Source organism: Panthera leo, chromosome D2 (assembly GCF_018350215.1).
Source record: "Panthera leo isolate Ple1 chromosome D2, P.leo_Ple1_pat1.1, whole genome shotgun sequence".
Taxonomy (NCBI): Eukaryota; Metazoa; Chordata; class Mammalia; order Carnivora; family Felidae; genus Panthera; species Panthera leo.
This window is the reverse complement of record NC_056689.1, coordinates 58361776-58385045: the sequence shown is the minus strand read 5'-3', so window position 1 is coordinate 58385045 and position 23270 is coordinate 58361776. Positions and strand designations below refer to the sequence as shown.

Genomic DNA, 23270 nt, shown 5'->3' with positions numbered 1-23270 from the left:
AGTGATTTCCTGGAACAGGTGTACAAAGAGCTGAGCCTGACTTGTCTATGGCAGATGATCAGTCATTAAAAAATAAAAGGACTATAAAACTTAATGCATCAGTGGGCCTACTAGTGCAGGATTCTTTCTAGTTTTTCGGATTCCGCAACATTTGAATCATTGGTGGTTTTTGCCAACGCCAGTTCAGCGGGTGGTGGTTGGAGGATAGATGGCAGAGGTTTGAAGAAAGGTAAAATGTACACGGGGTGGAGACGATGTGAAATTTAGAAAATGACTTGAAAGGATTGGACAGCTTATGGTTTTGAAGACTCGAATAACAAGTGGGTTCTCTCAGCCAGGAAAATGCCCAGAGGGCTTAACGGATTGAAGCCGACCTCCCACACTCCCTCTCTGGTCGCTAGCTGGCCCGCGTCCGGGAGAAGCCGGGGTAGAGCTTTTCCTGTGGCCGTTACCGGAAGTGACGCATACTTCTCGCGAGAAGAGAGACGCGCGAGCCTCGGCGGCCCGGAACCGGCCTCGGAACAGCGGCGGAACCTGAGGTCGCTTGCCCTCCCGCCCCATGGAGCGGCCCCCAGGGCTGCGGCCGGGTGCGGGCGGGCCCTGGGAGATGCGCGAGCGGCTGGGCACCGGCGGCTTCGGGAATGTCTGCCTGTACCAGCATCGGGTGAGGTGGGGCGCGAGAGGGAGCGGCGGTGGGTGTTTGTCAGAGCGTCTTTGGGACACAGTGACACTCAGTACATGAGGGATTGTCGGTGAGCCTTTGGACAGCACTGTGGTCCGGTGAGCCTGTGTGAGTGAGTGTGTGATACTGTGCTTGCGAGTCTGGTGACTGAGTCCGAGGTTGTATCCGAGGTCCTGGGTCAGTGTGTGTGAGATAGAGCTCTGAGGGGGAACTTTTGGTACGGATGTCAAGATGTGAGAAATTGTTTACCGGGTGTGACGGTGCGTATGTGTGTCTCTGAATGTAGAGTGCCGGGGTGTGCGAGGCAGATGCACATAAGGCTTTGTATTGTGAGCACGAATGGGTGAGGAAGGGGGCTGTCTGTTGGAATGTGCGTGTTCATGCGTGTGCTTGGAGGCTACTTGATATCTGTAGGGGTTTGGAGTAGACAAGGAAGGTTTCATGGTGGGTCCCCAGTTAAGCTTTTGGAAGCATCGGGTAGGCTTCAGATTTGGGGATGCCTTCTGGGTAGGGAACAGTGTGAGGATCAGCTGGTGAAATGATCATGGCTTCCTAAGGGAAGGAAGTAGATTGGGTGTGAGGTGCTCTAGTGGGTGGAAGACAGGTAACATCAGACTCAAGAATTTTGCTTTGATTTAGTTGTAAATGTTTAACCATTGTAGCAGGAGTTAATAATCATGTTTGAGCTATGCATCTTTCGACATACCTATAAAAGCTATGAACCCTTTCCCCAGAAAAATGAGCAATTGCACATCCCCACCACCTAACGCATTGCCCTTTGAGGAGGGTCATGCTCTTCTGAATAACGTATAAACCTTTTAGAGATATAGACCCTTGACTAATAATCCTTGCAGGATAGCCTTTGTTTTGTCATCTGTAAAATGGTTATAATAATTATGTACATCATGGGTCTGAGAGTTAAATAAGATAATGTTTGTAAAACTAAGTACAGAACCTGGCCTAAGATAAGCCCTCAAATGTTAGCTCCTGCTGCTGCTGTGTTGTTACTATTATCATCATCTTAACCATTATTAATGGACCTTAAAAAAGGAAATGTCCAGATAAAAGTGGTGTTCCTGGAAGTGTTTGTTTGTAAAAGGTAAATCTGAGTGAAAAACATGGGACAGGATGAGCAATGAAAATATTATTAAAATGTTTGCAATCGGTCTGTGAATAGAGACTTGAATTCAAGATTTGCTGTCTTAAGGAGTAGGGGGGGGGGGCGGAGATGGGAGTATCTGGGAGGAATAGACATGCTTGTGGGGCACAGTGGCAAATGTCACTGATAGAACTGAGGAAGTTTTGTGAAGCAGCTTTCTAGATTGAGCATAGGAGGCAATCTTGGAGAGAGGGAGAATGGGAGGTGGAGGACTAAGGCATTAAGCACTTTGACAGCAAGATAAGCAGTAAATTTAATAATTTTCACCGTCAGAGAAGACATAAGGCACTCCAAGAGAGAAGGGGGAGCCAAGTACTTCCAGTGGAATGTTGCCTGTGGCCTTGTTATCTAAGCCTGGTCATAAGAAAAGAAAAAATATATGCTTATTAGCATGCTTTTGTGACTGCTTTTCTTGGTCCCTGACTGGGGATAGATCAACACAGCACTTTTTTAACAAAGTTGTGGTAAAGTATATAATGTAAAATTTACCATTTTTAGCTATTTTTCAGTGTACAGTTCAGTGGCATTAAGTACATTCACGTTGGTGTGCAACCATCGCCACCATCCATTTCCAGAACTTTTTCATCTTACCAAACTGAAACTCTGTACCCATTAAACAATACCTCCCCATTTCCTCCTTCCCCTGCCAGCTAGCAATCACCTTTCTACTTTCTGTCTCTGTGGAATTCACTACTTTTTTTTTAAGTTTATTTATTTATTTTGAGAGAGAGAGAGAGCGCGCGCGCGAGCACAAGAGCAAGCAGGGGAGGGGCAGAGAGAAAGGGAGATAGAGAGGATCCCAAGCAGTCTCTGCGCTCCCAGCACAGAGCCCGACGTGCGGCTTGAACTCACGAACCGTGAGATCATGACCTGAGCTGAAACCAAGAGTCGGACGCTTAACCAACTGAGCCACCCAGGTGCCCTAGAATTCATTACTTTCTAAATGGAAGAGATTTGGGTTCTTCTAGAATCTTAGAAATCTCTCAGGAACTTTCCACGTGTCTAGACTGGCCCTTCCCCCAAACTGGGACATTTGATGCCTGGGCCTATAGTGAAAAGAGAAGAAATACTCTGTGCTAACAGCATCATTACTTTTCCAAGCCAGACTTATAATTGGCCCATAACAAATTTCAAGATCCTTGGGTTTTAGTAGAAGCCACATCTCAGTATTTTATCTACATCACTTAAATCACAATGAGGAAGAGAAAAGGATATGAGATGGTTTATTTATCTGATTATTATGCTGGGTGCTGATGGTACCCAGGTCAACAAAAGTAGTATTTGCTGCCCTTAAGTAGATTTCAAGTGTAGTGAGAGGGGCAAATACAGAAACACTCAAGTACAATGTGGTAACCTATATAACAAAGGTATTTATAAAGTTATATGGAAACATGACAAAAATAACCAAAGAATTCTTCCTAGGGAACAGAGTAGCACTTCTCAAAGTATATTTGGAAAAACTAATCCTGTGAAATGCTTTGAAAAAAGGATACTGTGGTCAAATACATTGGGTAAATGCTGCATGTACTATTGTTTCATTTGGAGAATCATAATCCACATTAGCATCTTAAAAGCTCTGAGAAATACTTTACAAACTAATTTAACTTTGTATTTGCCAATTTTTTATTGTGGTAAAATAGAAATAACGTTTACCATTTTTGCCATTTTTAAATGTACAGTTCTGTGGCATTACGTACATTCGCATTGTTATGCAACAGTCGCCACTGTCTCTGGAATATTCCCATTTTTAAGGGCTTAATGTTGTTCATGGTTGTGCCGCATTGTCTCCATGGTGGTAAAAGCTTACATGGGACCCAGCTAGAGCCAGGTGCCTGCTCAAAACAAAAGAAAGATTGAAGGGAGTGAGGACTGTAGTTAGGCTAGATTGTAGTGTGTCCCAATTCCTTTCTTCTTTCTCTGTACATGGACTGTTTTATCTCTAGCTTGTTCCCCTCACCATCCCTCTGCTCCCATTTAGAATATTCCATACAACCTATATCTTGCTTCCTCATCCATATACTATATTTTTTTTCCTCCTGTTTGGTCCTGACGGCTATTCCTGGGCTGCATTTTTACTGTTGCCAGAATGTGATGAGGTCTGGCTGTTCCCTGTAATGTGCATCAGGTTGGACTTAATTTCAGTCAGAATTGGCTAAATGACTAGGCCAAGGCAAGAGCTATTAGGTTCATTTTATAGTTATAGAAACAGAAGTATAACCATTGTTAGTATTTTTTAAATATCATTTGAAATGTAAAGATTAGGAACAAATTTTGGAGTTGTTGTTGTTGTTGTTGTTGTTAGCTTTGGTCATATTAAAACTATTTCTTGCTGGTAAGGCCAGGTGGCCCTGAATTATCCATTTCATTCCAGTTATGCTGAAGGCTGGGGCCCTTGTTAGCTATTTTGACTAAGCCCAAAAAGGAGTTTGTTGGGGAGACAAGTCTTTGTAATTTTCTAGCTGTATATAGGAGACAGTGTTCTAAAGAGAGAGACCTGTAATGGGATCAGCCTCAGTCACTTCGCTTGTGTGCTTTGATGTGTTTGAAATTTGGTTGATTTTTTTCTTCTCAAGCCAACTTAAGACCTCAGAGTCTCACTTTTCATAACTTGTAACTTTTCTGAGTATTTCTAAACAAAAATTGTTAGTTCCCTAAGTACCTTGGTGACAGGTGTGACTTTTTCTTAAATCGCTGAAAAAAGTGAAAGAGGTTTGAGTTCACTCTATAAAGAAGTGTTCATTTAATTCTTATTAAAATCTTCAACTCTAAATATGTTAATACAAGAGGACTTTTCTTTTTTTTCCTCTGAGAGAAAAAATGTATATGTCTGTCTGATATTCTTGGGCATTTGACCTGTTAGGATTTTCTCTCCTGTATTTTTAAAAAAAATTTTTATTATGTTTTTAATTTTAATTTCAGTATAGTTAACATACAGTGTTATGTTAGTTTCAGGTGTACATTATAGTGATTCAACAATTCTGTACATTATTCAGTGCTTATTATGATGTGTACTCTTTAATCCCCATCATCTATTCCACCCATCCCTCCACCCACCTCCCCTTCTAGTAACCATGAATTTGTTCTCTATAGTTGAGAGTATGTTTCTTGGTTTGTCTTTCTTTGCTTGTTTTGTTTCTTAAATTCCATATAGGAGTGAAATCATATGGTATGTGCCTTTCTCTGACTGACATTTCATTTAGCATTATATTCTCTAGCTCCATCCATGTTGTTGAAAATGGCCAGATTTCATTCCTTTTTTTATGACTAATATTCCATTGTATACCACATCTTCCTTATCCATTTACCTATTGATGGACATATGAGCTGCTTCCATAATTTGGCTATTGTAAATAATGCTGTAGTAAACATAGGGGTGCCTGTATCCCTTTGAATTAGTGTTTTTGTATTTTTGGGGTAAATACCCAGTAGTGGAATTACTTCTTCGTAGGGTAGTTCTGTTGACTTTTTGAGGTACCTCTATACTATTTTCCACAGTGGTTGCACGAGTTTGCATTACCACCAACAGTGCACGGGGTTTTTCTTCATCTCCTTGCCAATACTTGTTGTTTCTTGTGTTTTTTATTTTAGCCATCCTGACAGGTGTGAGATGATATCTCATTGTAGTTTTGATTTGCATTTCCCTGATGATGAGTGATGTTGAGCACCTTTTCACATATCTATTGGCCATCTGTGTGTCTTCTTTGGGGAACTGTCTAATCATGTCTTCTGCTTATTTTTTTTTGGGGGGGGGGCTCCTCCTCTGCTTATTTTTTAATTGGATTATTTGTCTTTTGTGTGTTCAAGTATATCAGTTTTTACATGTTTTGGATACTAACCATTTATCAGATATGTCACTTACAAATATCTTCTCCCATTCAATAGGTTACCTTTTAGTTTTGTTGTTTCCTTTGCTGTGCAGAAGCTTTTAATTTTGATACAGTCCTAATAGTTTTTTCTTTGATTTCCCTTTCCTCGGGAGACATCAAGAAAAATGTTTCTGTGGCTGATGTCAGAGAAAGTACTGCCTGTGTTCTTTTTCAGGATTTTTATGGTTTCAGGTCTCACATTTATGTCTAATCCATTTTGAATTTATTTTTGTTTATGGTGTAAGAAAGTGGTCCAGTTTCATTCTTTTGTAACTGCCCAGTTTTCCTAACACCATTGTTGAAGAGACTATCTTTTTCCCAATGCATATTCTTGCCTCCTTTGTCGTAGATTAATTGAGCATATAATCGTGGGTTTATTTCTGGGATCTTGTTCCATTGATCTATGTATGTATCCATGTATCTATTTTTGTGCCAATACCATTCTGTTTTGGTTACTGCAGCTTTGAATATAACTTGAAATCTGAAATCACGATACCTCCAATTTTATTTTCATTTTTCAAGATTGCTTTGACTATTCAAAGTCTTTTGTGGTTCCATACAAGTTTTAGGATTATTTGTTCTAGTTCTATGAAAATGCTGTTGGTATTTTGATAGGGATTGCATTAAGTCTGTAGATTTCTTTGTGTAGTATAGACAATTTAACAATATTTGTTCTTCCAGTGCATGGGCATGGAATGACTTTTGATTTCTTTGTGTTGTCTTTAATTTCTTTCATCAATGTTTTATAGTTTTCAGAGTACAGGTCTTTCACCTCTTTGGTTAAGTTTATTCCTAGGTATTTTATTATTTTTGGTGCATTTGTAAACGGGATTGTTTTCTTTCTAAAAAAATTTTTTTTAATGTTTTTATTTTTGAGAGAGAGGTAGAGCACGAGTGGGGGAGGGACAGAGAGAGAGGGAGACACAGAATCTGAAGCAGGCTCTAGGCTCTGAGCTGTCAGCACAGAGCCCAATTTGGGGCTCAAACCCATGAACCATGAGATCATGACCTGAGCTGAAGTCGGACGCTTAACCGTCTGAGCTACCCAGGTGCCCCTAAACGTGATTGTTTTCTTAATTTCTCTTTCTGCTGCTTCATTATTAGTGTATGGAGATGCAACAGATTTCTGAATATTGATTTTATATCCTGTGACTTTACTGAATTCATTTATTAGTTATGGTAGGTTTTTTTTGTGGCATCTTTAGGGTTTCCTGTATATAGTATCATGTCGTCTGCAAATAGTAAAAGTTATACTTCTTCCTTGCTAATTTGGATGCCTTTTATTTCTTTTTGTGGTCTGATTACTATGGCTAGGACTGTGTTGAATAAAAGTGGTGGGAATGGACATCCTTGTCTTGTTCCTGACCTTAGAGGAAAAGCTCTCAGTTTTTTCCTATTGAGTATGATGTTTGCTGTGGATTTTCATATTATGGAGGCTGAGGTGAAGGTCAGTTTTAAAGCATTGGTTTAATCGACTCAGTGTTTACCTAGCAAAAGCATGGCTCAAGAGCGCCTTGGATAAATCTGTTTAATTAGTAAAGCTAAAGAGTTTTGTTTCCCCAGATTGGCATGTCTTTGATGACAAGCAAATCTGCACAAGAACCTAATTAATATATTTTTCTATGTTGATTTTCTATTTTGGCAGGAACTTGATGTCAAAATAGCAATTAAGTCATGTCGTGTAGAACTAAGTACCAAAAACAGAGAACGGTGGTGCCATGAAATCCAGATCATGAAGAAGTAAGTGTATTTGATGACTTATATTTCCCTAGTTCTGCAGCCTAGCCAGATGTCACCATAGGGAACGAGGGTAGAAATACATTCTTCTCAGGATCTTTTTGGGAACATATTTTTTTTTTTTCTTATCAAATATATATGTTCTATTTCAAATAATAACATCACATTATGATTAAGTAGGTTTAGTTTTAAAAGTCAGCTAGATATTATCAGACTCCGTTCTCTGAGAGCAGAATCTTTTTCTTTTGAATATTGGGCAGTGTTCATCTATTATACTTTCTAGTTAAATATAATCACTACTCTCTTTACTTTTGTTGAATAGTGTATCTATTGCTTTGTACACAATTACCCCAAAACTTAGTGGCTTAAAATGACAAACATTGGGGTGCCTGGGTGGTTCAGTTAGTCATGATCTCGTGGTTCATGAGTTTGAGCCCCACATCAGGCTCTGTGCTGACAGCTCAGAGCCTGGAGCGTACTTCAGATTCTGTGTCTCCGTCTCTTTCTGCCACTCCCCTGCTTGCACTCTGTCTCTCTCTCTGTATCCCTCTTTCAAAAATAAGCATTAAAAAATTTTTTTTTAATACAAATCGAGGCACATTAAAAGTAAAAAAAAAAAAGACAGACATTTAGGGGTGCCTGACTGGCTCCGTTGGAAGAGCCTGCGACTCGTGATATTGGGGTCATGAGTTCAAGCCCCACATTGGGTGTAGAGATTACTTAAATAAATTAAAAAAAAAAAAAAAAAGACAAACATTTAGTGTCTCACAGTTTCTGTAGTTTAGGAATTTGTGAGTGACTTAGCTTAGTGGTTCTGACTCAGAACATCCCTTCTGAAAAATCCCAAAATGTTGACTGGAGCTGCAGTCATCCAAAGGCTTGAGTGGGGCTGGAGTGTCCACTTCCAAGCTAATTTATACGGCTGTTGACTAGAGGTATCAGTTGCTCGTCATATGGGCTCTGTGTAGTGAAGCTTGGATATTTTCATGACATGGCAGCTAGTTTTCCCCAAAGTGAGTGATCTGAGAGAGAGAGCAAGGTGAAAGCAGACATCTTTTATGATCTTTCCTCAGAAGTAATATCTTTTCTACAACATTCTGTTTGTTAGAAATGAGTCACCAAGTACATACAGCCTACACTCAAGGGAAGGAGAAGAATTAAGCTCTTAAAGGAAGAAGTGGGCATGTTTTAAAACCTGCACAAGTAGTGTGTTAAGCGCTTTACAAATAATCCTTCCATTTGTCACAGATACCCTGTGTGTTTAGGTATTATCCTGATTTTATAGATGAGGAGGTTGAAGCTCATCGAGTCATACAACTGGTAGCTAATGAAGTCTAGATTTGAAATAAGTACTTTCTGACTCCAGTGTCTTTTCTCAGTTCACTTAAATGGCACTCAAACTTGGCTATCTGGCAGAATGAGCAGGAAACTTTGCTAACAATATAAATTCTCAGGCTCTACACATGGAGAGTCTGTTTCCCTAGGTCCCTAGGAGCTGGTAATGTATTCCAGTTTTGAGATCCATTGCATGATGATGATGCTGATGATGCTGATAATACCTGGGATGATATATTGTTAAGTTAAAAAAAAGGTGTTAGAAAACAGTATATAGTGAGATTTAACATTTATTTTAAAATGTGTTTATGTACAGATTGAAACTAGAAGGAAACATGCCATAATTTTAATATACCACCCCAGCGTGACATTGTAAGTGATTATGAGAGAACCAGTATGATACAGGCTTTGGAGCCATACTACCAGATTCGAATCCTTACTTGACCACCTCCTTTCTGTGTGATCCTATATTACTTAGCCAGTTTGTGCTTCAGTTTTCTCCTGTGTGATGAGACTATTAATAAATCTACCTATAGTAGGATTATTTTGATAAGTAAATGAGTTAATATATGTAAAGTGGGTAATGGCATTATTTATTATAAATAATGCCAGCCTTTCTTCCCCTCACTGCCCCCCAATTAACTACCATTTCAAATCCAATCCCTTTTCATTGGAAAAAATTTTTTAATTATAATATTTTCTCCTTCTTGTTAGGTTGAACCATGCCAACGTTGTAAAGGCCTGTGATGTACCTGAGGAGTTGAATTTTTTAATTAATGATGTTCCTCTTCTAGCAATGGAATACTGTTCTGGCGGAGATCTCCGGAAGGTAGTGTGGATGTTTTAAGATGATGAGTTAGTAAATCATGAACCTTAGCAATGTTTGAATCATATTTAATATGATAATCTAGAATAAGGTCAGTAAACTGTGGCCTGTTACCTGTACTATGGCTGCTTTCTTACTATACCATCAGAGTTGAGCAGTTGTGACAGAGACCGTGTGGCCTGTAAAGCCTAAAGTATTTACTGCATGGCCCTTTACTGGGAACATTTGTGTCTTTTTGTAGGTGGTGGTGTTTGCAGGATGGGACTGGATTGATGGTGTTAGACCAAAATATCAATGTCTAAGGTGTTTATAAAGAAGTTGTTTTCAAAAACAAACAAACAAGTTGTTTTTTCTATTGCACATCTTTCTCATCTCATTTTAAATATGCCCTATGGCTACTTTTATATATGTGAGGTTTTGTCCAGCCTTTTTCAGTTTCAGAGACTTTCCTCCTTTATCTTTATTTATGTAAGTCTTAACATAAAGTCCTCAGTATGGTTTTCGTAATTTTCCCCCTCTTATATTTTCTTAATTATAACTTCTTATTTGAATATTCTATTAAAGTATAGTGATTAATGTATTGCTACTACAGACAAGCTATATTGACATTATACACTTTTAGACTTCTTTTTTTTTTTTCTTCAGCTACTCAACAAACCAGAAAATTGCTGTGGGCTTAAAGAAAGCCAGATACTTTCTTTACTGAGTGATATAGGTATGTAATCAGTTTGAAAATACCATCATAATTTAATTTGGTTTATAAAAGTTTCTACATATTGAGAATTAAGAAGAATCTTTTATGTACTGCACAAAGCCTACATTTTTACCATCTATAAGAAAGAAAAATTTAACTGTTGCAGCTGATACTAAAACTAGGATATTTAATTTTTTGTTTTATGCTAGGAGTCCATTTTTGACAAATAGATGTTCCAATTACAGATAAAAAAAAATAGTGTGAAATGACCTTATTCAATTTTACTCTCCCTTCCTGTGTGCTTAACATAGTAATTTTATTTACCAGTGGCATTGCATCTCATGGTCATAGGTTTTCAAGTCAACTCTTAGGATGAAATCTCTTTTTAATCAGAATTACTCCTGAAAAATCCCTAAAATTATCTGCACTTAGGCCCATGGAAGAAGTTCAGAAGCCAAGGATATGTTTCCCTGTATATTTTGATTTTGCCTCTTTTCCTAGGTTATGAAGACCAAGTCTAGTTGAAGAGGGTGATTTAGGTGGGAAGGAAAACTAGAGGGATTTTCTCAATTGATCAATAAGGATTTTCTCAATTCCTTATTCCATTTTTTAATGTTCATTCTCATAAAGGAACATATATATAATTCTGCAGTATTGTTTAATGTTCTTGGATTTTCTGCGGAGAGAATCTTAACTGCTATAATATCATTAATCATATAGTTATGATGGTCTGTGTAAATTTGAGCATCAGATGGGTGCCTGGCTGGCTCAGTCAGAGGAACGTATGACTCTTGATCTCAGAGTCATGAATTTGAGCCCTATGTTGGATGTAGAGATTACTTAAATAAAAAGAAAAAAAAAAAAACTTCAAAAAGTTTGATTGTCAGAGCAGATCTGTACAAAATGTGAGTTTATTTATTTATTTATTTATTTATTTATTTATTTATTGAGAGAGAGAGAGAGAGAGAGCTCGTGAGTAGGGAAGAGGCAGACGGAGAGGGAGGGGGAGAGAGAATCTTAAGCAGGCTCCACACCCAACATGGAGCCCAAGGCGGGGCTCCATCTCATGACTGTGAGATCATGACCTGACTGAAATCAAGAGTTGGACACTTAACCGACTGAGCCACCCAGGCTTCCTGAGATGAATTTATTTTTAATTCAGTGTTTCTGTTACCTCAAAATACATTTTAAATTTTATTTAGGGTCTGGGATCCGATATTTGCATGAAAACAAAATCATACATCGTGATCTAAAACCTGAAAACATAGTTCTTCAGGATGTTGGTGGAAAGGTAGGTAAAACCTGAAGAAATATTACATGCCATTTGAATACAGTCTCCTTGGTGTAATTAGCGTTTGAAGTTTGTGCCCTTCCACAGCATTTTATACTTTTTCTATCCCAGGCCTTACAACACTGAACTGTGGTTTTGTGTTTAGTTGTTTGTCTCCTCTGCTAACACAGGGGCTTCATTAGAGACAGAACACCTATCTTGCTCACTTCTGTTTTCTAACAGAGTATCTAGTAGAGATAATAGATAGTGAGTAAAAATAATTTGTTAATCCCTTACATAGAACATCCAGCACCCACAGATACATCCTAGATTTACTTTAAGGGGGAAAAATATGTTTACTTAACTGCATTTCTTACTTAAGAAAGAATAAATTCATTCTCCTCCCCCAAAAGTCCTAAGTTCTATATTTAAGTAAAATTCAAAACCTTGATTTTTCAGATTCTTAAATGGGTCATCATGAGAAGACCCAGAAATTGTGAATTGACTTCTGGAATACTTGTATTTATCAGAATAATTTGAATAGTTTTTTTGCAGCTAGCACCCAGGTTCCATACTAATAAAGATGTAAAGCCAAGAGTCTGAACCTTGAATTGGATTGTGTGGTCTTTAGTGAATGATACGTGGTGGTCAGTTGGAGGTGATGAAATCTTACTGGTGCTTCTTCTTTTAGGAGCCTTTCGTGTATGCTTGGCAACCAACCATTTCTGCTTTCTTTGTATCTAAAGACTTCAGGATATTCTGGACGTTAGATAGGTCTTTACTCATTCAGTGGTATGATGCTTTTTCAAGTTTGGAAGTCATCCTTACCTTTGCCTTGTGGGTTAATGGATCAAGTTTATTTTGAATATACCAAAATAAAAATTAATAGCCAGTCTATACTTAATTTTTACCATGTATCAGGCACTGTGTTAAATTCTTTTTTTTATTATTTCATTGAATCCTAATAACAATTCTGGTGAAGTAAGGATTGTTAGTAATACCATTATTTGGGAAACTAAATACAATGAGAGAAGTTAAGTAACTTGATCAAGATCACATAAGTGGTGGAGCTCAGGCTTGAAATATGTTTGTCATATTCCAGAGCCCAAGCTCTTTCTCACCACCCACTCCAGAGCCTTATAAGGACACTGTTGCCTTTCCCTTTCAAATTTCTCAGTCATTTAATACTTATTATATTGCAGATTATGCATAAAATAATTGATCTGGGATATGCCAAAGATGTTGATCAAGGAAGTCTGTGTACGTCTTTTGTGGGAACACTGCAATATCTGGTGAGACATGTATTGTTTCTTTGAATTTAAGTGTACAGGATTCATGTTCTTATTTCTGAAGGTCATGAATATAGTAGGTCAAAAATAAAGTAGCTTTTCTCTTATAGTATTGACACTTAAAGCTTTTTTTTTTTTTTTTTCCTTTTTAAGGCCCCAGAGCTCTTTGAGAACAAGCCTTATACAGCTACTGTTGATTACTGGAGCTTTGGGACCATGGTGTTTGAATGTATTGCTGGATATAGGCCCTTTTTGCATCATCTGCAGCCATTTACCTGGTAAGAAATGGGAGAGAACTTTGGTGTGCTTAATGGGAATGGAAATTTTAAGTTACATGCTTTTTTTTCTTCCATCCCTCTTTATATGGTGTAATTACCTTTTAAATACATAATTGAATAAAACTACATGGCAAAAAATCTTAGAATGTTTGTGAGAATCAGGTTGTCAATGAGGTAACTTGTATTATAGGCATGAGAAGATTAAGAAGAAGGATCCAAAGTGTATATTTGCATGTGAAGAGATGACAGGAGAAGTTCGGTTTAGTAGCCATTTACCTCAACCAAATAGCCTTTGTAGGTAAGTATATTGTAGTTGAGGAAGTTCACCTCTTGGTTCTTTGGGTTATAAAAGAACAGTTGAGTTGTTGTCTGTTTCAAGTAGTATTATGTAGTAGAACCTTCTGTGATGATGAAAGTTTTATATCCGTGATAGCCAAATGAGGCTATAGAGCACTTGAAAGGTTGTAGTGTGATAGAAGAACTTAATTTTAAATTTTATTTCATTTTAATTAACATAAGTATAAGTGCAAATAGCCACTTGTGACTAGAGGCTACCATATTGGACGGCACAGGTCTAGTGGAAACAAGAACTCCTGCTTTAAGAAGACTTTTGGGATACTGAAGTAAATGGGTTCCTTGGAAAATTGAACTGGGCTCATCTAGTGAAGTTGCTAGTACTTACATATGTAGGTTTGGGGTTGTTTTTTATGGAAAAAAAAGTTTGTCATTTCATGAATTACTTGAAAGTAAGATACAAAATGGCACAGATGAGTCACGAGAAAGGACATGGGAAACCTATAAAATTACTTTTTTTAGAATACTAAAGGAAAATTGGAACATAAAGATTTTCACCCTATTTTTTGTATACTTTCTAGTTTAATAGTAGAGCCCATGGAAAACTGGCTTCAGTTGATGCTGAATTGGGATCCTCAGCAAAGAGGAGGACCTGTTGATCTCACTTTGAAGCAGCCAAGATGTTTTCTATTAATGGATCACATTCTGAATTTGAAGGTTAGTTTGAATGTGGTCTACTTCATAAGACTTGCATTGAAGTTAACAAATTTATCTGGAAATAAGCATAAATATATTTTGGTAATTTTTTCCTGATGCTTATTTGAAAAGAAAATGATATCCTTAGAGCTGATCTGCTTTTATTTCTTTAGTAAGCCTTCTCAGTTTTACTTATTTTTTTAAAAAAATGTTTATTTATTTTAGAGAGAGAAAGAGCAAGAGAACATGAGCGGGGGAGGGACAGAGAGAGAGGGAAAGAGAGAATCCTAAGCAGGCTGCATGTTGCCAGCGCAGAGCCCAACATGGAGGTCAAACTCAGGAACTGTGACATCATGACCTGAGCTGAAATCAAGAGTCGGACGCTTAACCGACTGAGCCACCCAGGCGCCCCTTCTCAGTTTTACTTCTTTTTTTTTTTTTTTTTTTAATGTTTATTTATTTTTGACAGAGACTTAGAGACAGAGCACAAGTGGGGGAGGGGCAGAGAGCGATGGAGACACAGAATCTGAAACAGGCTCCAGGCTTTGAGCTGTCAGCACAGCTGACGCGGGGCTTGAACTCCCAAACCGTGAGATCATGACCTGAGCCAAAGTCAGACGCTTAACTGACTGAGCCACCCAGGCACCCCTTAGTTTTACTTCTAAGTGGTCTTTGTTGATTACTCTTAAAAAACATCTTTTGGATTTTCCCCTTCCTCGTATTGGTGCCATTGGATCGCGTTCATTTAGGTATAATGTTATGGGATTTGGTTTGGTGAGGAAATGTCCTGTCTGGCTTTCATGCCTCTATACCTCCTCCCCATCCTACAATTCATGCAGCATGAACTTCCCATCTCATCTTCTGAAAATGCTTTTTTATTCTCCTGTCTAAGAATCCAACATATTTCTTCTTCTTGCCTGCCAAGTCAAGTCTAAACTGATCTCCCTGGCTTTTGGAGCTTTGCTCATGCAATTCCATCCAACCAAGTGCTTGCCCCAGACCTGCTTCTCTTACCCTTTACTTCACTTGTCACTGCTCCTTATGCCATGAAGCACATTATCCATTTTTGTGCTCTGATAGATGCTGTCCTCTGCCCAGAATGATCTCTGTCTCTGTATCTCCTCAGCTACACTGGCACATACTCGACTCTCCTTTTCTCTGATTGATCTCTGTCACATAGTTTGTCATATAATCATATTTACTATATTTTCTAATTGTTTCCCATCTTCCACTCATGTCTCTCCATATAGGTTATCTTCTTCTTTAATGCTGGGATGGTTCTTACTACTTTTATTAACACTTGCTCACCCTACTACCACTCTACCCCAGTGTTCTGTACAAAGCAGGGCATGTACCAGATTCTCAATAAATATTCATTGATAGGAATGAGAGGCTCTATTATGCTGTATACCCAGAAACGATTCTCATATGCAGTCTTTCCATAGCTATTTGATTGAGTAGTAGTAGATAGGGTTTCTAAAATTGGAAACATGAAGGGGCAGAATCTGTGGTGAGGGCTTGGCTGTGAGCGATCAAGGCCGTCCTGCAGGTGGAAGGAGGCCAGTTGGGCATGGGGCTAAATTTTATTTTTTGAAAAATTGAAATGAGAAATTATAATGTGTAAGGTTTTACTATAATCTTGGCATACTTTATTAAATAGGAACTTGGGGCTCTGTCGATGTCATTCTTGGCTAACACTGAAAAGTTACCTGCCTTCTTGATTTGGCTTTCTTTTATTGTGCCAAGGAGTGAATGATTCCTCAGTGTGTTAGCCCAGCAGGATTTGATAACACCTTTTAGTTCTTTGTTGCCCCTGAAAATTTTTATCTTTTATCCCAGATTTTTTCAGATTTGTCATGGTAATCATAGCATCATTTCCACTCTGTGGAGTCTGTGAGCGAGCATCTGCTTGTTACAGAGCATAGGGAAAGAGTCCTCTTTGTATGTCTTCTGGTCTGTAGACTTCAGTGTGTAGAACCACTATTTTCCTATCTGTGAATCTGGGCAAATATTTATTTATTGTATTTTATTTATAGCCCAGGTACAGTAATATCTTATTCAAAGGCTCACTATTGTGAGGTTGTACAGGATAAGGTATGTGTAGGATACTATTAATTAATTCAGAGATACTTCCTAGACATGATAATAGGACTGAATTTTGAAAGATAAGTAAGGGTTAATTGGGGTGCCTGGATGGCTCAGTCAGTTGAACACCTGGCTCTTGATTTCAGCTTAGGTCATGATCCTGGGGTCGTGGGATCAAGCCCCACATTGGGCTCCATGCTGGGCATGGAGCCTGCTTGAGATTCTCTCTCTCACCCTCTGCCCCTTACCCACCTTGTGCATTCTCTCTCAAAAGAAAAAAAAAAAAAAAAGATAAGAGGAGAATTAACAGGGGGAAAGATAGGCAGGGGAATACCATGAACACAGAAGCATGTACTGCAAAAATAGTTTGCTATTGTAGAACATTTTCTAAGGTGTTACATTATTCAAAGAAGGAATGATGTGTGTTTGGTTTTCACTTAAAAAAAGAAAAGAAATCAAAACAGTTACTGGAATACTTCTTTCTTTTAAAAAATTCAGAGAGTCTGATTGCATGGTTTTCTAACTGTATATTATGAAATATTCTAAATATATAGGAAAGTTGAAAAAAATATACTGAACTTGCCACTGAAGGTAATGGTAAAACAGAAGTATTTAATTATTCCTTCTTTGCCTCCTCTTTTATGCCCCTAAGTGTAACTATACCCTAAGTGTCTCTCTCTCCTAATTTTTTTCTTTTTCCATATTACTTTTTCTTCCTTTTCTTTAGTAATTTCTTTAGTTGTATAACTTTAACTATAAACTGAATATGGATCACTTCCAAATTTATTTCCTCAGTTGTGACTTTTCTGTAGTGTTTAATCACTGCTCTATAACTATCCTTGGTGGTCCCACGGGCACTCAAGACTTAATTTATTAAAAACTGAACAGATTTGCTCCATTAAATCTCCTATAGCTTTTCCTATGCCTCTTGTACTATCACCTTTTTAGTTACCTAGGTGGGGTGGCTTGTCTGACTGTTCCTTCTCTTCCAATTACATATCCAATTATTTTGTCAGATTTATCCTTTGGATGTTTTAACAATTCTGAGCTTGTCAGATTCTCAATTTAGAAAGCCTTCCATAGTTCCTCTTTGCTTATTGAATAAAGTCCAAACCCTTACATTGATGTTCAGAATCTGCCTTAGTCTCCTTGTAGCCTTATCTCCTATTATAAGGGGCATCATTTTAGGTACGTTTGAACTGGGTTGTTTATATTCTTTGGTTATGGTCATCTCTTTCTACCCCTCTGCCTACCTTGTTTTCTACCTAGAAGAACCTTTCTTCTTTTGATCTTTTCTTGTTCTAATTTTCTATCCTTTCCAAAGTATAGCTCATAATTGCCTCCTTTAGAAAGCATCCCTTTCCTCACACCAAGCAAACTCCTTTGGAATCTGTACAATACTTTACATTATTTTGGTACATATTTGGTACATATTTTACATATTTTGGTACATTATTTGGTACATTTGACTTGTATTTTAGTTTTCTTAGTGTTTCTTAATATCTTCTATTTGGCCATTATCCTGTGGAGTCAATGTAAGGCACTGGAGAAACATAGGTATTAACTTTGTATGGCTTATCTGAGGATAGTAGAAGGAAGAGAATTTAAAATCATGTTGTCTTCAAAAGACTTCTCAGGGCTCTGGTTTCTCTCTTTGCCTAAATGGAAATTAGAAGATCTAATCAACAGGATGTCATGTGAAAACACCTAACTCTGTGGTCGGCATCTATTAGGGACTTCATAAATGGGAGTATTTCCTTCCAGATCTATAATAGGTTTCTGAGAATAAATAAATATTGCCTTTCTAAATTAGGGCTTTTATTTCTAGATTCTGTACATGCCTATAGTTTCTAAGCTTTATTCTTTGGAACTAACATCTGTTACAGAAAAGTAAACTCTACTCTTCGTTTTTCAGAATGTTATTTTGTAATTATTGAAGGAGATCTCACTTTGGAAAATGATTAAGCCTTGTTTAGTGCAAAGATAATACCTTTTGCTCATATTCCCTTTAGTATCTAGCACTGAATCTTTTATGTAGTAAATGATCAATAATCATTGTTTTTCTTATTTATACAGATAGTACACATCCTAAATATGACTTCTGCAAAGATAATTTCTTTTCTGTTACCACCTGATGAAAGTCTTCACTCACTGCAGTCTCGTATTGAGCGCGAAACTGGAATAAGTACTGGTTCTCAAGAGCTTCTTTCGGAGACGGGAATTTCTCTGGATCCTCGGAAACCAGCCTCTCAGTGTGTTCTAGATGGAGTTGTAAGAGAATTCTAATATACCTAGAAGTATAAGAAGTCTGTTAGCATAGAGGGATTGAATGCCTTGCATTTTTCTCATGCATACTTGGAATCCCCCTGGGGGGAGGTGATGGTACACACCTTATAATTCTTACTTTAGTTTTATCCTGCTCATTTCTCTTATTGCTTTGCAAGGTGAACAAGATATGTTTTGAACTTTGTATGACTTTCTCTTTGGTGCCAGTTCTCTCCCCCCCTCTTTTTTCCCTCTTTTGTACTTGAAGCCTAGAACCTTGAAATTAGACCAGCAGTCTCATAGATCCTGCCAGAGGATAGATGGATGGTAAAATATTGTGCTCGTGACTCTTTTATTGTTTTTTGTCGTTTTACTTTATTGAGGCAAATTCTGTATTTCATGTAATTTACCCATTTCATGTGTACATTTTTTTTTTTTAGTAAATGTACGTAATTGTGCAGCCATTACTATAAATCAGCTTCAAAACATTTACGTCCCAATGATATTCTTCATGTCCACTAACTCTTAATCTCCATTCTGTTCACATCAGGCAACTGCTAATTTACTTTCTATCTCTGTAATTTGCCTTTTCTGAACATTTCATATAAATGAAATCATACAGTCTGTAGTCTCTTGTGTCTGACTTCTTTCACTTAGCATCATGTTTTGGACGTTCATCCATGTACTAGCATGTATCAGAACTTCATTCCTTTTGATTACTGACTAGTATTCATTGTGTGGATATATGTTGTTAGACTTTACTTTTGTACTTTTGGGTCTGGTGATTCTTTTTCATCTTAGCCCATACTACAGTCATTTTTCTTAAATAGTAGTCTAGATCTTAAATTTGTAAAAGGTATGCTAGTAAACATTGACCTTAATCATTTGCATTTCACATTAGGAAATGTGATGTTTAAGTACTTAGAGAACCTAGGATTTTCAAGGATTTTTTTTTTTAATTGTTTCTTTTTCAGAGAGGCTGTGATAGCTATATGGTATATTTGTTTGATAAAAGTAAGACTGTATATGAAGGACCATTTGCTTCCAGAAGTTTATCTGACTGTGTAAATTACATTGGTAAGTATGTATAGCCCATTTACTGAGTGAGGTTTAAACATGAAATAATATTATTTTGACTCAATATGGTTAGTAGAAATGGTCTTTTGGTGTTTCTGTTCTGTACTTCATACTTCAGGTTTTTAAGTGTGGTTAAAAATGAACTTATATAGTTTGGAAGGTGAAATGGTAGATGTCAAATCACTCTAAAACCCTCATTTGGAAGAAGACTTACTTTCTGTGGGTTAGGGCTGTCACAGAAGAATGAATCTCCACTATTAATTAAGCCTACTTTCTAGTTGCTTCTTCATTATTTAAACATATTCAAATATTTCATTTTATTGTATGAATACTGCTTAATGTTCAAATGTTTTCATTTATCCTATAAGAATTACTCTTTTCTTTGGAAGAAGTGATCAATTTCTGTATACCCAAAACTAAAATCAAGCACAGTATTGTAAAATCAAGAACACAACTGGCATGGGGCTAAAATTCTGTAATCTTTCATCTGTGTTACCTTTTTGTAGCTTTTTGTAAAAACTATTTACTATTTATAGATAGTAAATCTAAATTTACATTACAGATAGTGAATCTGTAAATTTAGATTTACAGATAGTACAGAGTTCTTATGTTATTCACCTTCCCAACACATATAGTTTCCTCATTTGTTAACATCTTATATTGTATGGTACATTTGTTACAAGTAAAGAACCAACCAATTATTAATTAAGGCCATACTTTATTCCTATTTCCTTAGTTTTGATGTGGTGTCCTTTTTCTGTTCCAGGATCTGATCCAGGGTACCATATTACATTTAGTTGGCTCCTCTGGGCTGTGACAGTTTCTCAGACTTTTCCTTGTTTTATTTATTTATTTACTTAGTTAGTTAGTTATTAGCACTTCCTTTCTGGCAGCAAGAGATGTTCCAGGTCCATCTTGTATATTTCTTGCCCCAGTCCTAGGATCAGCCATTTCTCTAAGGACCCCTGGTTCCTTTAATCGGAGAGGAGTATTAGAAACCAAGATTTGGGCACTAGGTGTGCTTCTTGCTACTGGAGTGTCAAATTTTAGACTTTATTTTTTTAATATAGTTTTTAAAGTTTATTCAGAGAGAGAGAGGACCCAAGCAGGGGAGGGGGAGAGAGAGAATCCCAAGCAGATAGCGCAAAGCCCAACACAGGGCTTGAACTCACAAACTGAGATCATAAACTGAGCCGAAACCAAGAGTCAGATGCTTAACTGACTGAGCCACCCAGGCACCCCTAGACTTTATTTTTTAAAGTATGTATATGATTTTTTTGTGTGTGAAAAGGCTCCCCTCCCCTAGACTTTTTCTTTAAAGTGTTTGGGTTATATATATTTTTTTATTTGGTTTGGGGTTTTTGTCTGTTGTAGGAATCTCAGGAGTAATTATGGGCATATGGAATAGAAGAAAGGTTAATTCAGACTATCAATTATTAGGGGAGACAGAGATTTTTCCAGGTACATAGCTTTATTATTATTTTTTAAGTCTGCTTCAGATAATACGGTTTTTCAATATAAACCATAGTGTAGTGTCCTTTCTCTGAATGTTTTCATTGGAAAAGAATAACAGAATGTAATTGCCACCTTAAAGTATAGGATGAATCTCTTTCAATCTTGGAGAATTTCATAATGTTAAAATGGAATTTCATTGAACTTAGCACATATCTGCCATGGTGTTAGAAACTAGCATTTCCTTTACCAAGGGCAAGAGATAACCCTCAATGAATAATTTTGTAAATCTGGCAGTGAAGAGAACATATCTTATTAAACTGCTGTTTACTGTATCTGTTTTCCTGAAGCTGGGTTGGTAGTCCAGGAGATGAAATTTATTATTTAGAGGCAGCAAAGACCATAGCAGATTATAGAGGACTTGGGACTTGATTTAGAACTTGAAAGAAATAAAGAATTTGGATTAATGAAGAAAAAAAGTATTTCCGACTGGAGAGAAGCAAGAAAAAAGACAGATAAAAGAATAATTGCAAATTTTATGATTATGTCTTACTCATTTTTATTTCCCCTCATACCTGGAATAGGGCTGTGTATTGCAGATGCTGATAAATGTATATTGAACTGAATGAAACACTAACAATTGGTTCTTTCTAGCATCCATTTCTAGAATCTTTGGGAATGATATTTGCATGGACAGGAAATCACAAAGAATGATAAGCATCTTCTTTTTCCCATCTTCTTACGTATAGTACGGGACAGCAAAATACAACTTCCAATTATACAGCTACGTAAAGTATGGGCTGAAGCAGTGCATTATGTGTCTGGGCTAAAAGAAGACTACAGCAGGCTCTTTCAGGGACAAAGAGCAGCAATGTAAGAGGATTCTGTTGTTTATCAGTACAGTGTCATGTGCATTAATGCTCAAGAATTAATCTTGCTTTTTTCACTAATCAGTATTCACACAATACTAAAATATTGGGCTAATCTGGAGTGTAATATTCTCAACAAACTTAAAGAATTCTTTCTAATGGTATGAAATCATCCATTCGCAATGGCTTGAGAGTAGTTCCTGAACAGTCCTAGTATAAGAAGATTGTTTTATCTTAGAATATCACAGGTAGGGAGTCTTTAGAGAGCTGATTCTAGAAATTAACTATTTTTCATAGACTGATAATAGAAAGTTAGACTTTGGGTTTATGGCAATTTAAGCTATTAAGTTTTTGTCCAGTGTTTCTGAAATACCAATTTTTTTTTTTTTTTTTTTTTGGCTACGGTTTAGGTTAAGTCTTCTTAGATATAATGCAAATCTGACAAAAATGAAGAACACTTTGATCTCAGCATCTCAGCAACTGAAAGCCAAATTGGAGTTTTTCCACAAAAGCATTCAACTTGACTTGGAAAGATACAGTGAGCAGATGACTTACGGGATATGTGAGTGTTTGGGTAACGTGTTTGAAAGAAGTGTCAGGTCTCTCGAAGCCATCTCCCATTTTGCCTTCTTGCCTCATAGCCCATTGTTTGACTTCTATTCATGTTAGAAGAAGAGACAGGACGCCTCAAGTCATCATAAACTGTGTTTGTACTGAATAGTAGCTCTTTCTTTTAACCTTTAGTTTAGCAACTTTACTCCGCCCCCCACCTCCCCAGTTGGACTGTAATTGTACTAAAATCGTTTAGCTCCAGAAAAATTCAAAGGCAATTTAAGAACTTTTGATTTTCAAGCCTCAGTTTTAAAATAGATCCAAAGTCTGTATCGGGATGACTTCTTAGCCAGGGAAATCTTAAACTACTTACCTTTCTATAAATAATAACACAAATAATTCCAGGGTTGTTTTCCTTTCAAACCACCTACTGTGGAGTCCCATTTTTAAAAAATACACAGCCTCCAGTTTTTCAATATTTAACTCCAGGCTCTCTCTCTTCAGTTATATTAAGGAAATGTAAAAAAACAGATCTAAAATTCAAATAATAAGCTGAAGGGGTCACCACCATTATTTGTTTTCTATCATAAATCCTCTTTGTAAACTTGTCTTAAGCAAGGTATGTGTGTCTTAGAATAAATGATCAACAGTGTCCAATTGGGTAATAAGTTTATCTACTAGAGTTGGTTCTATGATTAGTGTTTTATTTCTATTTGTGTATAATAGGCATTCTGGTGAATGGCAAAACACTATAATTATTTCATCAAATTATTTTTTTGCTTTTTGAGAGAGCAAGGGCAAGTGGAAGAGAGGCTAAGGGAGAGGGAGAGAGAATCCCAAGAAG

The 23270-nt window shown here is 37.1% G+C and overlaps 1 protein-coding gene across 5 annotated transcripts in view; it reads left to right on the top strand.

Annotated features, from left to right (window-relative positions):
• The first annotated feature begins 490 nt into the window (after positions 1-490).
• CHUK (component of inhibitor of nuclear factor kappa B kinase complex) overlaps positions 491-23270 on the top strand; it is a 40816-nt gene continuing 18036 nt past the window's right edge. For 3 of the 5 annotated variants that reach the window (XR_006194796.1, XR_006194795.1, XM_042909128.1), the window contains exons 1-13: positions 491-664; positions 7353-7447; positions 9494-9608; positions 10251-10320; positions 11502-11590; positions 12772-12861; positions 13012-13136; positions 13327-13434; positions 14012-14147; positions 18288-18482; positions 19451-19553; positions 21755-21878; positions 22285-22436. Coding sequence is in view for 3 of the 5 variants with exons in the window: in XM_042909128.1 (XP_042765062.1) it covers positions 560-664; positions 7353-7447; positions 9494-9608; positions 10251-10320; positions 11502-11590; positions 12772-12861; positions 13012-13136; positions 13327-13434; positions 14012-14147; positions 18288-18482; positions 19451-19553; positions 21755-21878; positions 22285-22436 (1507 nt within the window). In the remaining 2 variants the exon portion in view is untranslated. The remainder of the gene's footprint in view (positions 665-7352; positions 7448-9493; positions 9609-10250; positions 10321-11501; positions 11591-12771; positions 12862-13011; positions 13137-13326; positions 13435-14011; positions 14148-18287; positions 18483-19450; positions 19554-21754; positions 21879-22284; positions 22437-23270) is intronic. The other 2 variants (XM_042909127.1, XM_042909129.1) reach the window with 2 other exon arrangements.